Source organism: Lacerta agilis, chromosome 10 (assembly GCF_009819535.1).
Source record: "Lacerta agilis isolate rLacAgi1 chromosome 10, rLacAgi1.pri, whole genome shotgun sequence".
NCBI classification, from domain to species: Eukaryota; Metazoa; Chordata; class Lepidosauria; order Squamata; family Lacertidae; genus Lacerta; species Lacerta agilis.
In genome coordinates, this window is record NC_046321.1 from 65333829 (window position 1) to 65350441 (window position 16613).

A 16613-nucleotide genomic window follows, 5' to 3' on the forward strand; every position below is an offset into this window, starting at 1 on the left:
AAAATGGGTTCCACTGGGAAATGTCTAGACGGTCTTACTCTGCTTTGTAAGCAGCTGCAGCATGCAGTCCCCGTCCCCCCCTGCGCTTCCACTTCAGTGGGTTTGGGTTTCTGTCTAAAATCTCAACAGCTAAATCAGCATTATTGGAGCTTATGCCAATAACAAAGTAAAGTATCCACCATCATTTTGGAAGTCATGACATCCATTAGGGATAAGTCTTCTTTTCGAGATTAACCAGGAGAAAATGTCCTTCCTTTTCTGCATTTTCCCTTTGCCGTCTGTTTAGTTGACTAAAGGTCAATTGGAAGAGCAGAGATTCAAAGGTCTTTAATTTTTTTTACTTATTTGTTTAGGAAACTTCTAGTCCACCCTTTCTCATTGCCAACACACACACACACACACACACACACACACACACAGAGTGGTACCTCAGGTTACAAACATTTCGGGTTACAAACAACGCTAACCCGGAAGTAGTACCTCGGGTTGAGAACTTTGCCCCAGGATGAGAACGAAACCGTGCGGCGGCAGCGGGAGGCCCAATTAGCGAAAGTGCACCTCAGGTTAAGAATGGTTTCAGGTTAAGAATGGACCCCCAGAACGAATTAAGTTGGTAACCCGAGGTACCACTGTATTTAAAAGCACACAGAACCTTTTTCCATATGTGGTGGACGTGCCCCAAAATAAAGGAGTTCTGGGAAAGGATTTATAATGAAATGAAAAAGGTGTTAAAAGACACCTTCTTAAAAAAACCAGAGGCCTTTCTTTTGGGAATTATAGGGGAGGAAATCCCCCAAAAGGACAATATTTTTTTTTCCTGTATTCCACAACAGCAGTAAGAATATTAATTGCAAAGACCTGGAAGAACCACGAGTAACCAACAGTAGAAGAGTGGCAAATGAAAATGATAGACTTTATGGAACTTGCCGAGCTCAGCGAGACCAGAGGGACGAAGTGGTGCAGAAAGATTGGAAGAAAATAAAAAATTATTTGAAAAAATATTGTAACGTTTAAATTTTTGAAATTCTAGGGAAGTATCTATAGGTTTCTGGTTGAAAAAATGAGATTATATGATTTAAACAATTTAGGGTATTATTAAGTAATAATGAAATAATAAGTGATTGCTACTGATAATAGATAATTGATTAATCTATGAAACCGTTAAAGAATAGTGGAAATGAAATCCAGAAAGGAGAGATTGGGGAAAGTTACCCTAAAATGTTATAGAAAAAATATGAAGATTGATAAGAAATGTATGTTTTGTGTTTGTTTGTATCTGTTTTGTATGTTTTCCTTATCTTACAAAATGAATAAAAATTAATTAAAGAAAAGCACACAGTGCATATCAAAACAATGTACTAAAAGAGCAGATAAAAGCCTATAATAACTATTATTTATTAAATTTGTATACCACCCTTCAAGATTAATAGTGAAATCAACAAATGCTGGGGTAGTTTTAATAAAATATTTTGCATTCCATCCCAATAAAATCTTAGGAAAAAATAGGTTTTAAGCTGGCACCAAAAAGACAGCACAGGAGATGCCAGCTGAAGTTAGTTTTTTGGGGGGAGGGGGCAGGGACCAGAGAGAAAGCTTCTTGCCATGTTACTGCAGAATGTACCAGCCCTGGATGATAAAGAACATCAAGAACAGCCTCTTTTCTGACCTTAACACCAGAGCATGTTGCAACAGGAAGAATGGCCATTTCATATACCTGGGTCCTAAGTCATGTTGATAGGAAGAGTAACACCCTGAGTTGGACCAGGTAACCTATTGAAAACCAGGGCAAATCCCGTAGAATCATAGTATTACGATTCCAGCTGGTTGACACACTTAATAATCTGGCCACCACATCTGCACTTGCTATAGTTTATGGCCCAAGGGTAGCTCCACATAGAGCACATTACAATAAACCAAACGAGATGCTACCAGGCATTTAAACCATCTGGAACTGGCAACAGGTACTGTGTGATGATAAAGGAACACTCCCAAACTACACAACTGCCCTTTCACAGGGATACCCCATCTGGTCATGCTGGGTGTGACACAAAGTTGTCCAATGAAAAAGCTTATGATTGTTCTCTGCTGATTTCTCTTATGGGACGATAAATTAGGAGGTTAAAATTAAGCAAATATGGAATGCTTGTAAAGACTGCACAAAGAGGCAAGCATCCCAAAGCTGGTTTGAGAGAAAAAGCATACTGAAGGCAAAAGGTAACTAGACATTGCAGGCACAACCCAAGATTTGTTAATTTCCCTTATATATCCGAAGCACTGATTTGTGAACAGAAACCCCAGGGTCACCTTTGCAGTATGCAGTGTGTTGCTTCACAACCAGGCCACACACATCACAGAATGCCTTTCCATGCCTAACCGCTGGGAGCATCAATTTCTTCCAGGGCTCTGCATGCTCCTGTTTATTCCAGCAGCCTGTGTGCCAGGACCGCAGGTGATGTTGCTAGATACTTTTAGGAGAGACCTGGAAGGACTTGAGAAGCTCCCAGCCATAGTGGGGCAGGCCTGCAAAGCAGTGATGCTGTAGCAGAGGTCAGGACTACTCTAGCTTCTACATGGCACTTCTTCCTGCTGTTTTACATGTGTAGGCACAACAGGATTGCACCTTTGGTCCTTAGAATGCAAACAAAAACATGGAAAAATGAATGGAGATTTCCTCACAAGCGGATGGATCCAAATGTTCCTTTCCTCTAATAGAAAGAGCTTCTCTGCTGGAAGAAGGCAACGTCTGGATTCAACCCAAGTTCAGAAAATATAATTTTGAACTTCAGCTTTAAGTCCATCCATTTTTACATCTAAACCTGTTGATGTTATCCATTAGATTAAAAATGAAGCGTCAAGTTGGAAGCTTGGCAACATAATTCACCACTGCCACCGCCCCATGCTAAAACACTTCCTGAGCCAATATCAGGAATACAACTTCTGAAACTTGCTGATTAACTATAGTTTTATTTTCAAGCAAAAAGTGCTTTCATAGGGCTTTTTTTCAAGATACAAAATAACGATGCATGGCTTTTAGTACAGAATTAATTCCTTCTCATTAATTTCTAGTGCTTTAGTATTTGAAGCCCTTTTAATTAAGCAAATTGTAATTTGATTTAATGCTCTGCTTTAGAGGCACACTTAAGGAAATGCAAGACAGTCTGGATATTTGCAAATTATTCAGTTTAAAATAAAACAACAATATGTAAACTCTAAAAAAAAACCAACCCTATTGATTTATTAATTCTAGGATCTAAGTTGAAATTTTACTGGACAGGCAAAATAGCCTGTAGTAGCCACAGATTTTAGTCAGCCAGGGCTCCCTTTGTCCAGTAGGCCTACTATTGTGAGCTCAAAAGGCTGGGGAAAAACCTGACCACTATAGTCAGGCATGTACTGAGTGCAGCTTGGATTGGCTATTTCCAATTTTAGGAGGCAGTTACAGTCACATAATGAAGTGCAGTGTTCAGCCCAGCAGCAGCAAATGAGTATTATCCCACAAGCTTTATAAATTCATCCTGGGCCATTCAAATATGCAGATCAAAAGGTTGTGCTAATGAGTTCTACGAGTCAATGAAAAATTATATGGAGGCATTGCTAGGGCTGCCATATATCTGGATGGTTTACCTAAAAACAAACAAACAGGGTGTCCTGGTTTTTACTTTTTTAAACATGGCAACCCTAGGCATTGGTACAGAGCTGGTTTTGATCACCTCTCAAACGCACATGGGAGAAATCACTTGTTTGTAAACACCATGTTAACATTTCCTTGCATCCATTTTAAGATGAATGAAACACCCCAGTATACTGGTGTTTGTAAAACTATTGTTTCATGTTCTGCATTTGTTGCTGGCCAATTCATCCATCCATTAACTGCAAAAATTATATGGTTCTTTGCTTCTTCTTCTTCTAAAAAACAAACAAACCACTTTTTGCAATGTGTCTTCCAACCCCTTTTATTTCCTGTTGTTCCGCCCTCCTTTTCTATTTCCTGTGTCTGCACGCTGTAACTACTGGTATGCTATTGCTGTCCCTCTGGCACAAACTATGTATGGCATACAGCCACATGGATTGTTTAAAAAAACAAACCCCACCAAACCCAAACTAAAAGCAGCCTCAGAGATTTGCAGTATTGAGCAGAGGATCAGCAAGAATAGATTTACAGGGGGCAGGAAGGGCCGTTTAATACTTTCTCCTCTGGCAATTTTTCCAGTCAATATCCCCAACCTCCCAGCTGCTTTTCACTCTGCCAGAGAAAAGATAATGGTAGCCGCAGCTATTCCTGTAAGGGCAGAAAAAGCCAAGGAAAGGAATTCTGAGCAGTAAAATGGCTGGATGGGAAAGGATTAAGCCCTTCCCTACCGCCCCAGGCTGTTTTTGGCTTTCAAAGAAACTACCAGAAGAGTAGGGGACTTCTGCATGTTTACATGTAGTTTCAGTGCCATTTACATTGTCATTTGATTACTCCTGACTTATTCCCATTTCAAAGATGCATAGAGCATTTTTAAACAAATGGGAAAAAACCATACCGTGTAGGAAGGTTCCGCCTAGCCTCTTCCCTGCCACGTGCATCATTTCACACTTGGAATGGGAGGAACACTGATGGCATAACTTGCAGCCTCAAATACTAACTGTCAGTGCATATATTAATTACCATAACGCTAATGAACCTCTCTTTTGTATTAATCATGTCCCTCACAGTTCTACAAACCATTATAGACTTAGAGACCTTTAGCTGCCTATTATATGAGCTGCCATTTCCAGGTTTGGTCTCCAATCGAAAGAAGCTTGTACAGTAGTCAGTTCTGCAGACCCCAAGAGACTCTAATCATTTCATTTGGGGAAGGATTTAATGTTTGATGGATTATTGTATTTTAATATTTTGTCGGAAGCCGCCCAGATTGTCTGGGGAAGCCCAGCCAGATGGGTGGGGTATAAATAAATTATTATTATTATTATTATTATTATTATTATTATTATTATTATTATTCCCCGACAGCACATTCCCTGCCACCCCACATGGCGTCTCAAGCTCTTATTTCAGAAGAACTTCAGAAGCAATTTCTGAAATAAATAAAGTACAAGGCATGGGAAAAACCAATTGGTGGACTGGAATCAGAAGCCAGAACAAAAGGCAGTTTTGAAATGGGGAAGATCAGGCTAAATGTTACTACCTATTCTTCAGTAACAGAAAAAGTGAAATATCCTATTTCATGCTGCAGCTAATTACATATATTCGGTGTCAAGATATCTATCTATCTATCTATCTATCTATCTATCTATCTATTGATATAGATATGTACCACATACACACAGACATAATACATATCTATGTCTATGTATATAATTTCATCTATATAGGTTACCCAACTTCCATCATGGAACGGAAAGGGCCATACATAGGATTCCCAGACAATCTCTCCCATGTAGACACTGACCAGGCCCAGAGCTGCTTAGCACCAGCAAGATGGCTGCATCACATGCCCTCAGATCATGAGGCACTTCAATCCAATGATCTTTTGAAGCTTCCTCCTTATGAAGGCCACTTTTGTGGAGCTCCATAAGGACCAAGGGATATTTGTATAGAGCTGTGTCCTGAAGGGTAGAGCGGCCTCTCTCTGCTTTACATCATAGGATGAAAATCTCCCAAGGTTTCAATGTGCTATTCTAACCCTCACCCCCAAATCACCGCATTACAAGAAAAATAAAAGCAAAACAATAAAATATTACAATATAAAAAATGCTGAGTTATTAATATGATACTCTTGTTTCCCTCCAAATTTGCATGCAGAAAGTTAGAAGAAACACTGGGCGCTGAAGAAAACACTTCACCTTTCTGTTTCTTCTTCTTCTTAAAACAAAAATTATTTCTCTTGACAGAAAATCACTAAACTCATACTGAGCTCCGGCTAATATCACAGCATGCCCCCAGAAAGCGCTGATCGTTACAAGCTGGTGTCAGTGACAAATAATGTTTCTCACTTTTACAAGTACGGTGTCTTTTCATCTGTTCTGTATGTATTTCCCATAACAGCTGAGAGACTGTATTTTGTAAAAAGTCACTTGCCTGTTTTCTCACATTTATTTCTGTACACTGGGTAAATGTCAGATGCGATCAGGTGTGTGTGTATGTGTGTGTGTGTGTGTTGGGGAATCCAAACCTGTATTGTATCTACTATAACCTCTGGCAGATAATAACTTCTTACAATAGTTTTGTAATGTAAACAGAAACCAATAGAAAACTAAGCCAACAAGCCCTCCTGAGCCAGCTGTCCTTTCCAATATGTTACACAGCTGATCACATGAATATTTATTGTGCCCACAATTCTCCATAGGTGCGAGAGCTTTAATTCAGCTTTAACTCCCAGCATGCCATGATTTAATTGGGAGATATAACACATAACTCAGTATGGTTAGCTTGTTTCCCTTCAGATGCCTTTTTGCCACCTAACACCAACTATCAATCACTCCTGCGGTCTTTTCCTCGTGTCTCCTCACCAGTGAAACTCCAGGAGTTGTGGGGCAGCCAGAAGATGCGCAATACACAGCTATCAGAGGAAGATGATGTGAGAAAATGCTGCCTGACGTTCCCTTCCTGTGGACCTCATGTTCCTTGAATAAAGGCTTTATGCCATAGTTCAGGGGGCGGCCTGTCCCGTTTTGCCGCCTGAGATGAAATGGGAAGGTGCCCTGCAAAAGCTTGGCTTACCAGGGGTCAGGCTTCCGGTAAGATCTCAATGAACTCTCACAAGATCTCACGAGAGCTCTTGCCGGAAGCCACTGCTGCTTCTCCTTGCTTTTCTGGTGGCACCCTGCAGGATTCCACCACCCAAAACAGCTGCCTCAGTCCGCCTCATGGGTGGGCCGGCCCTGCCATAGTTCCACTGAAACATTTTTGTTAAAGCTATGCTAGATATGAGGAAGTGAGGATGGAAACTGTCCCTGAACCGTATATCCCTCACCCAAGGGTTAAACCCAGTGTAAGAAGAAGAGTTTGGGTTTGATATCCCGCTTTTCACTACCCGAAGGAGTCTCAAAGCGGCTAACATTCTCCTTTCCCTTCCTCCTCCACAACAAACACTCTGTGAGGTGAGTGGGGCTGAGAGACTTCAGAGAAGTGTGACTAGCCCAAGGTCACCCAGCAGCTGCATGTGGAGGAGCGGAGACACGAACCCAGTTCCCCAGATTACGAGTCTGCCGCTCTTAACCACTACACCACACGAGTCTGCCGCTCTTAACCACTACACCACACTGTATGTACACAAAGGGCTATTTGTGTACATGCAGGACTTTTTTGGAGGGGTGAGGAGTTCTCAGATGCAGTGGCAGAGCCAATTAGAAATTCCAGTTGCTGTGCCCACACTGCGCTGAACTCCTTGCTGCCTTGTACCTCTTGGTAGTGACACGCGGTCGCCGCGGCATTGGGAAGCCAGGAGAGCAACGTTGCCCTGCCTTGACTGCCCCACCGATTGTTTCCAGCCCAGCATTCTATTTTGGGCAACCTAATGAGGGTCACATGCAGACAGAGCAACGAATGCCAGTTTGTACAGTGGGCTAGCTTCTGCACAGACTCCCTGGTATCCTCCACCCAGGAGACCAAAATGCATGATCAGTACTCAAGGACACATTTCAGGCCCTTCACATTTCAAGGAGACTATGCAGTAGCGGTGGCAAGGGATATGACCTGGGGAGAGGAAGTGTGTCCTAAGGAGATTTCCGAGGGTCAGACTTGGAGGGGTGCATTTGACTCTCGGGCCTCAGGTTCCTCAACCCTGTTCTAAAGAAGCAGGGACCAGAATATCTGAAGGACTGCTTCCTCTCACATGAAGCTGCCTTCCAGTTGCAGTTATCACCTGAAGCTCTGCTGCCATACTGGGCATGTTGGACAAGGCTTTTTTTGGTGGAAGCAGCCCAGTTATGAAACACTTCCCTGAAGGAAGTGTGAGTGCCTTTAACAGTTTTTAGCAGAGGGAAACATTTTTATTTCCTGAAGCTTCTAAGGATTTGTAAATGATGCTTTAATACTCTTCTTTTGATGATGATTCTATGTATACCCTTTAAGATTTTCCTGCTCTCGGTTCTTACTGTGTTAAGGTATTTGTTGCAAAATGCCCTGAGGGCTCTCTTGAGAGTGCAGAGGTATTGGGTAACTATTTTAAATTAATAAACCATTCTCAGTGGCAGGAAACAGGTGAGCTAGACCGCACAGCTCCTTGTCGCTATGCATCTGGGAAAGGCATGGCTGGAAGCTGCCTATGCTCCGGGAGGATTTGTTTAGGAGGCGGAGGCCCTGGGATTGCTTCTTGTGATTGACGAGGTAGTGGAAGAATGACTGACATTAGTGGAGTGGAATGGATAGCTGGGCAGAGTTAGAGTTGAGTGACTGATAGTGTCTACTATGACAGAGTGGAGGCTGGCTGTGACAGACAAGAGAGACTGAGGGGAACACAAGATGGTATTTAATAGAGTTAGGATAGCTGTTATGACACTTTAAGATAGACAGTGATGTTTAATCAGGAAACTAGAAGTGTAAGAACTCTGTAGAGAAATATTACTTGTTCTGAAAGTTCTGTTCCTTAATTAAATCTATGTTTCTGTTTAACTCTCTGGGTTCTGGCCTTGATGGATCCCAAGGAAGGAGTGGCCACCAGGGAGCCTGTGTGTGTGCGTGTGTGTGTGTGTGTGTGTGTGTGTGTGTTTGCACTGTGTACAAGGACAGGACAGGTCTGGGGCAAGGCAACAGCGAGGCCAGAATAGTGCTGCCCCACTGGCACTGCCCCAGCCTCACTGCTACTGTGCCCCATCCCCACATCATCCCAATACATGGCAGCAATGCTGGCTGCTGGGAGGCCAGGGCTGCAGCTGCTTCTGTTTATCTCATTCCACATACTTGGTGTAGATGTGCTTGATTCAGGGTGTAAAAGGAGAGTCCTACTGCTTTCTCTAAGTCTGTAATATTCAGGAAAGTGAAAAGGAGGCACTGTGCAAAGTTAAACTATGGAACATGCTCCTACAGGAGGCAATGATGGACACCAAATGGTAAGGCTTTAAAAGAGGGTTGGGCAATAACATGGAGGACAGGGCTATTGATGGCTCCTAGCCATGGTTGCAATGTTCAACCTCCACTATCAGAGGCAGTATGCCTCTGAATGCCCGTTTCTGGGAGTTGCAGGTGGGCAGAGTGTTACTATGCTCATGCCTAGCTTACAGGCTTTCTACAAGCATCTGTCTAGCCACTGTGAGAACAGGATACTGGACTAGATGGGCTATTGGCCTGATCCAGCAGGCTTATCTTATATTCTTAGTAGGTGGCGGCAGCAAGCACTCTGAGAGAAGTCTACACCCAGTGTAATAGCTGAGGACTGGACACAGTGGCCACTTGAGGACAGCTCGAGGTGACAGGGAATGCCACATTACTTTTTCTCATAGACAATATGCTCTTCTATCTTGCCTGCTCCCCATAATGGGCTGGCCATTGAAGTAGACCTGCTCTGGCTCACCTACTTCCCTCATGGCTGTCACACCTACCTTCTTAAATTATTGAGCATTTATGTGACTGGACGTGGTGCCAGGCTACCAAGTAAGAAATTAGAGAGGGAAGCAGACCCTCTGGACTTGTCAAGGCTCATGATCTGGAGACAGGCAGGTACCTAAGCCAGGGAAGAGGCTAAGGAGTAAACAGGGACTGGTAGCCTGGAACAATGCCTGAGTGAGTTGCTTAAACTGAGGAGCCAAGCCAGAGTCAGGTGCTTTATGGGACCGGGCAGAAGCCAATTGGTCCCTTTAGTTACCTGACCTCTAGCTGCAGTGGTTGCACTGAAGCCCAACTCATCTCTCCCTCCTCTGGCAAATTCCCATGGGGATGAAAAGAACCAGGCATCTCCCAGTTCAAGTCCCCTCAGCACATCACCTTGTTTCCAATGCCCAGGCCTAAAAAATTCCAATAATATAAGGAGAAAGTTGGTGCTGATAAAACCTTTTTTAAATGCACAAACTAATCTTGCTTACTGTTCTGCCCCAAAGGTTACCTCCTATGTGGGTATTTCTTGGGCTGTACTTATTCATGCCAGCTCTAACAATTGCAAATAAAACTGCAGGACTCTATTTGAAATCCTAAGACCAGGGGGACAATGCCTACCTGACATTACAGACAATTCTCTTTCCATTCCTGTATTTTCAATGAATTCTCCCCTTGGCTGGCTTGCAGTGAATACATTAACATTTTTACTGAACATATTTAAATATTTATTCTTCACCTCCTTTGTTTAATGCTATGGCACACCATGTAGGGTAAGAAAGAATGGCTGGTTGGCTGGTTGCTCTGAAAGCTTGCTTGTGAAAATGTCAACAGCGTTGGCTGTCCAATAAATGTTCAGCTTCCAGGGCTCAGGGACCTACTGGGGTTTTTTTTGGCTTATATTACTCTCTATAGTGCTGTGCAACACAGTTGCTACATAAGGAACTAATAAGAATAACATTTTTTTAACTTTGCAAATATAACAAGCATACATTAAATGACAATAGTATTTGCAGTAACAGAATTTAAAAGCAAGTTGCTTCGATGCTCTTTTAGGCTACTGTGAAAGCAATGCAACATCTCCTTCCTGGCATCTCATATGAGGTTGGGCCATAGTTCAGTTGGCATTGCCCGCCAAAGGTCCCAAGTCCAATCCCTGGCATCTCCAGGTAGGTCTTGTCTGAAGGCCTTCAACTTGTGTTAGCCATGGGATCTGCCACAATTGGTAGTGGCGGTGGGATCTGCTTCAAGTGATCATGAATTTTAAATAGATCTCCTCTGAGTAAAACTTAATTGAATACCAACCAATTACTTAAAAAAAAATCAATACAAGTCTAAAAACCATATGGTTCAATTCTGTACCTCTTCCCACAATATATATTATTTCAGGCATAGGTAAACTCGGCCCTCCAGATGATTAGGACTACAACTCCCATCATCCCTAGCTAACAGGACCAGTGGTCAGGGATGGTGGGAACTGTAGTCTCAAAACATCTGGAGGGCCGAGTTTGCCTACGCCTGTATTATTTAATAATACACTTATGGCATAATCCTATGCTTGCTCACCCAAACTATTATCCTCTGTATTCCACAGGGCCAGGAAAACTGGGTACAGGATGGCTAAAGCCCCTTCTCCCTCTCTGATTTAAAAGTCAATTACATCACTAAAGCTCTCACTTCTAACTGGCTAGTCCTGGTTGGCAGCCTAATCCTCTGATTGGCTACTGCTCACCTAATCCTCTGATTGGCTACTGCAGTGGCGTCGCTAGCCTCTGCGCTGCTGGGGGCGGCGGCAGCGCAGAGGCACCCCCTGGGGGAGGGGCACGACGCGCGCGCCGTGACGTCATCATGACGTCACGACGCACGTGTATACAGAGAGGGGGGATTTCCCCCTTTCCGAGGCTTTTTTTCGGCGGGGGGGTGGTGACCAGCAAGGAGGGGGTGACAAGGGTGACCCCCACCTCGCTGGTCGGGGCCCCCCCGCCGAAAAAAAGCGGCGGAAAGCGGAAAAAGAAGCAGAGCGGCGCTTAAACGCGCCTGCTCTGCTTCCTTTCCAGGCTTTCCCCGCCCCCCCCGCAGTTTTTTCGGCGTGGGGGTGGTGACCAGCGAGGAGGGGGTGACAAGGGTGACCCCCACCTCGCTGGTCGGGCCCCCCCCCGCCGAAAAAAGCGGCGGAAAGCGGAAAAAGAAGCAGAGCGGCGCTTAAACGCGCCTGCTCTGCTTCCTTTCCAGGCTTTCCCCGCCCCCCCGCGGTTTTTTCGGCGGGGGGTGGTGACCAGCGAGGAGGGGGTGACAAGGGTGACCCCCACCTCGCTGGTCGGCCCCCCCCGCCGAAAAAAGTGGCGGAAAGCGGAAAAAGAAGCAGAGCGGCGCTTAAACGCGCCTGCTCTGCTTCCTTTCCAGGCTTTCCCCGCCCCCCCCGCGGTTTTTTCGGCGGGGGGTGGTGACCAGCAAGGAGGGGGTGACAAGCGTGACAACCCCCCTCGCTGGTCGCCCCCCCGCCGAAAAAAAGCGGCAGAAGCACCTCATCCGTGTGCTGCTGCTCCCGGGGTGACGGAGGGAGCGGCGGCGCGTGGGAGTGGCGGGAGGGGCCGCCGCTTGTCACCCCCACCCGCCGCTGCTCACCCTGTCACTGGGGGCGTACCGCCCCCACCGCCCCTCCCCAGCGACGCCCCTGGGCTACTGCTCACCGTTATTTAACTTAAAAGATGAACAAACTTCAATTTTCCCTATACATTTGTGTGTGTAGAGGGGGTTTAATCACCTCAAATTGTTTCCCAACTGCCCGGCCCAGTTTTAAATGTCCCAGTGACGACGATTTTCTACAGTCCATGGGCAGTTGACTCAGAAAGGCACGCTTTGCTCTTGACAGTCCTTTGAAAAGTGGAATAGCTAATAATGCTGCTGCTGGTGAATAATAATAATCTGGAAAACCTCTGCACAAAGACCCAGTCAGATGCTGCTATATGGAAGGGAGGTGAACGCTGAAATACAGTGGGCACAATCCAGAGAAAGTTAACCATGAAATCAATGGGACTTAAGTGCTTAACTGTGAATATAAATCCCATTGATCTCAACTGAACTTAAGCTCACTTAGCTTTCTCTTGATTGCATCCAGTGGCATCTTCCAGCCTAGTCCTCTTGGAATTCAAGTAGCTTAAGGCTTAAAATGGCTCAGTGAGCAGCAACAGCCCCAGTAATTTCTCAAAACATCATGCTTCCATCAAGGGAACTGCAAAACAAACAAACAAAAACCCACGGCAAATTTCCACAATGAAATCAAGTCACACCTGCTGTTCAAATTAACATATGAAGTAAAATTAGATAAAAGTCACAGTATTAATACCTATCTGATTGTTGTTTAGCTTCTTTTGAGGGCCACTCACCTCCCATGTTACATTTTAAATTTGAAGGTTATCCAGAAAGTGGCTACTGTTTAAAATACTGTTTCAACAATACTGTTTAAAATTTATTTATTTGCTTCACAGGTTACCTTGTGTCAACATTTATCATGCCAGAAGACTCAGTGTATTCAACTGCTTCTTCTTTTTTTGCAGACTGCTTAAATGAATGTCAGGTACGGTTGCCATTTCCAAAAGATGTTGCTTTGTCCTAGATCTTAGGCAAGTGAAAATCACTTTTTTGGCATTTTTGTCAAAATAAAAATAAAAAATCTCAACAACTTTTGGGTTTTCCAAAAAAACAACAACACTCAACAACTTTCAGGGTGTCCTTGTTTTTACTTTTTTAAATATGGCAACCCTAGTTTCAGTTTCTCATTAGTTTAAGACTGCGATTTAGTCGTTTAAAAAAAAATCCTAATGGAAATCTGTGAGCATTTTAGTATAAACTTCTGATATATATTTGTGTGTTTGTATGCAGTTTTAAGTAATAGACGCGGTTTTTGCAAGCAATTTCTCCAACAGGTGAATTTTTGTACACATTATTTGGTTGTATTTTTGCATTGCAAACGCCTGAGAAATGCAAATTTCAAAAAAATAATTGTGTTTCTGTCTGTGTATGAGAAGTGCAATTTAGGTACGGTAGTTTCTCATGAAATTGAAACAGAATTGAATTTCTCCCCAACAAGTATTAGGGGTGAAGAGCAAACACAATTATACCCCTAACACAATTCTGAATCTAAAATTTCCTGCAAATTATTGAACCCACTATTTTTAGTCTGGTTGTTTGATGTACACAGTGCTTAATGCCTTATTGATAGCTTTATTATTTCAGAGCACAGCCTAACGGGAGACAAAACCATACAAATAGAATCTCTCTAAATCACGGGCAGGAAACATTTGAAAGAGAGAACTGTGTGAAATGATTGGTCTCTTGACCCAAGGCACACAAGGATATATGACTTTACAAATGCTGAAGTCTATGAATAAATAGAACTCAATGGATTAGTTGCATATACAGTTGGGCAAAGGAAAATTTACAGGATTTTTGTAAAGGAATTGGAATAACAATTGACAGATTTTTTTTTTTAAACTTACTTATTGTAGATCCAGATTCAGGCCTGTTCAAGGAGCTAATGATAACGAAACCAAACCCTTCATTTTCTTTGCGATGGATGACAACGTCGCTTGTTTGCAAGCTGTGCGAAGCAAAGCCCTCTGGGGGTGTAGCATTGCTACTTGATGGAGCATGATTGCTGTTAGCATATGTGGCATAGTCGCTTCTTGGAGAACTGTGGTGCGTAGACACAGAGCCTGGACTTCTGCCATTCTCAGGGCACGGTTCTCCTGAAACAGAAATCACACAAAGGTTATGAATCTAGGTTGCCTGTTGACAAAACAGATGCTCACCAAACTCAAATCCACCTGGCTTTCTAGAACACAAAATACTGGGCATGCGAAACAAAACGGCACCCAATATAGGAGGACTGGATCTAGTAACAGGGATCTACTTGATAAGGCAGCAAAACAATCAAGGCGCCCTTCCTTAAACTAGTACATATGATCCAAAATAGAGACCTAACATTCAGAGCAGGTAATTACTAGTGAGACCTGACTCAATTTAAGTCTTGTCTATTGTGGATTTATTTAAATTAACACTTAATCAGTTCTAATTGGACCTGATCCACCGTAATTCTGCCTTAGGAATACATGGACCACTGTAACGTTTTCCCATAGACCAGACTTCTTATGATTCAAGTCAGTGACCACAGTTATCACTGATAACAATAGCAAGCAAAAGAAGTAGAAACATTTTGGCAATGAAGGGTACAGAAAGCCTGAGACAGGAAAACAGTGGTGGCCTTTTCAGTGACGGCATTCTAGCTCTGGAGTTACCGGGAAGGTTCACTTACAATTTTTCCGCACCACGTGAAACCTTTTTACGTTCCCAGGCCTTTAAGATCAATCCACTTTAATAATCTAGGTGCTATTCAATGAGTTTTAAAATGGTGGCTATTGTTTTTATAGGTCTGATTGGTATGGATTTCAGCTTTTACTGTAAACTGCTCTAAGAATCCACCTGAAAGCTCAGAATCCAGGTACCATCAGAGCACTGACTGGAAACTATGGAAATTGAGTAGTAATCTGAATTGTGTAAGCGATTCCACAACTGCTGCCACGCACAGCACCTCTGCTCCCCCCAGTGAGAGACTAAAACTATATTCTGTGGGGGTGGGTTGCTTATGTTGTGCACATGCTGTACACTGATAGCACATTAATAATGCTATATAAAATTATATCATTACTAATAATGGGTGTTGAATTCCAAGGAAATGAATCAGACATTTCTTTTATCTATCTATGTCTATTTGTTGTTGTTGTTCAGTCGTTCAGTCGTGTCCGACTCTTCGTGACCCCATGGACCAGAGCACGCCAGGCACGCCTATCCTTCACTGCCTCCCGCAGTTTGGCCAAACTCATGTTAGTAGCTTCGAGAACACTGTCCAACCATCTCATCCTCTGTCGTCCCCTTCTCCTTGTGCCCTCCATCTTTCCCAACATCAGGGTCTTTTCTAGGGAGTCTTCTCTTCTCATGAGGTGGCCAAAGTACTGGAGCCTCAACTTCAGGATCTGTCCTTCTAGTGAGCACTCAGGGCTGATTTCTTTGAGAATGGATAGGTTTGATCTTCTTGCAGTCCATGGGACTCTCAAGAGTCTCCTCCAGCACCATAATTCAAAAGCATCAATTCTTCGGCGATCAGCCTTCTTTATGGTCCAGCTCTCACTTCCATACATTACTACTGGGAAAACCATAGCTTTAACTATACGGACCTTTGTCGGCAAGGTGATGTCTTTGCTTTTTAAGATGTTGTCTAGGTTTGTCATTGCTTTTCTCCCAAGAAGCAGGCGTCTTCTAATTTCGTGACTGCTGTCACCATCTGCAGTGATCATGGAACCCAAGAAAGTGAAATCTCTCACTGCCTCCATTTCTTCCCCTTCTATTTGCCAGGAGGTGATGGGACCAGTGGCCATGATCTTAGTTTTTTTGATGTTGAGCTTCAGACCGTATTTAGCGCTCTCCTCTTTCACCCTCATTAAAAGGTTCTTTAATTCCTCCTCACTTTCTGCCATCAGGGTAGTATCATCAGCATATCTGAGGTTGTTGATATTTTTTCCGGCAATCTTAATTCCGGTTTGGGATTCATCCAGCCCAGCCTTTCGCATGATGAATTCTGCATATAAGTTATGTCTATTAAATACGTCTAATTCAACATTTAATTCAATATTAAGGTATTTGCCTTCAAACTAGAAAAATTTAAGCAGGCAACCAACAGAGTAATGGGGATTAATTGCTTGACTTCCCTTTTAAAAAGAGAACAGCCTATTCAAAAGATGTTTGTGGACTAGAGGGATTAATTCAGGGAAGATTAATCCCAAATAAGAACCTGTTATCAAATATAGGTTGTCTTACAAAAAGAAAACCTGTCCTTTTACACAGAACTAGAATCATTAGCTTCACTTACATCATGGACCAGCCTTCTCTCAACTGGTTAAGAGCATGGGGCTGATAACACCAAGGTCGTAGGTTCGATCCCCATATGGGGCAGCTGCATATTCCTGCCTTGCAAGGGGTTGGACTAGATGATCTTCAGGGCCCCTTCCAGCTCTAAAATTCTACAATACTCCATATACTTTAT

The 16613-nt window shown here is 43.3% G+C and overlaps 1 protein-coding gene across 18 annotated transcripts in view; it reads right to left on the reverse strand.

Moving 5' to 3' along the window:
- Positions 1-16613, reverse strand: part of MAGI2 (membrane associated guanylate kinase, WW and PDZ domain containing 2) — a 600602-nt gene that overhangs the window by 52382 nt on the left and 531607 nt on the right. For all 18 annotated transcript variants that reach the window (XM_033162889.1, XM_033162886.1, XM_033162885.1 and 15 more), the window contains one exon: positions 14014-14262. In XM_033162889.1, the coding sequence (XP_033018780.1) occupies positions 14014-14262 (249 nt within the window). The remainder of the gene's footprint in view (positions 1-14013; positions 14263-16613) is intronic.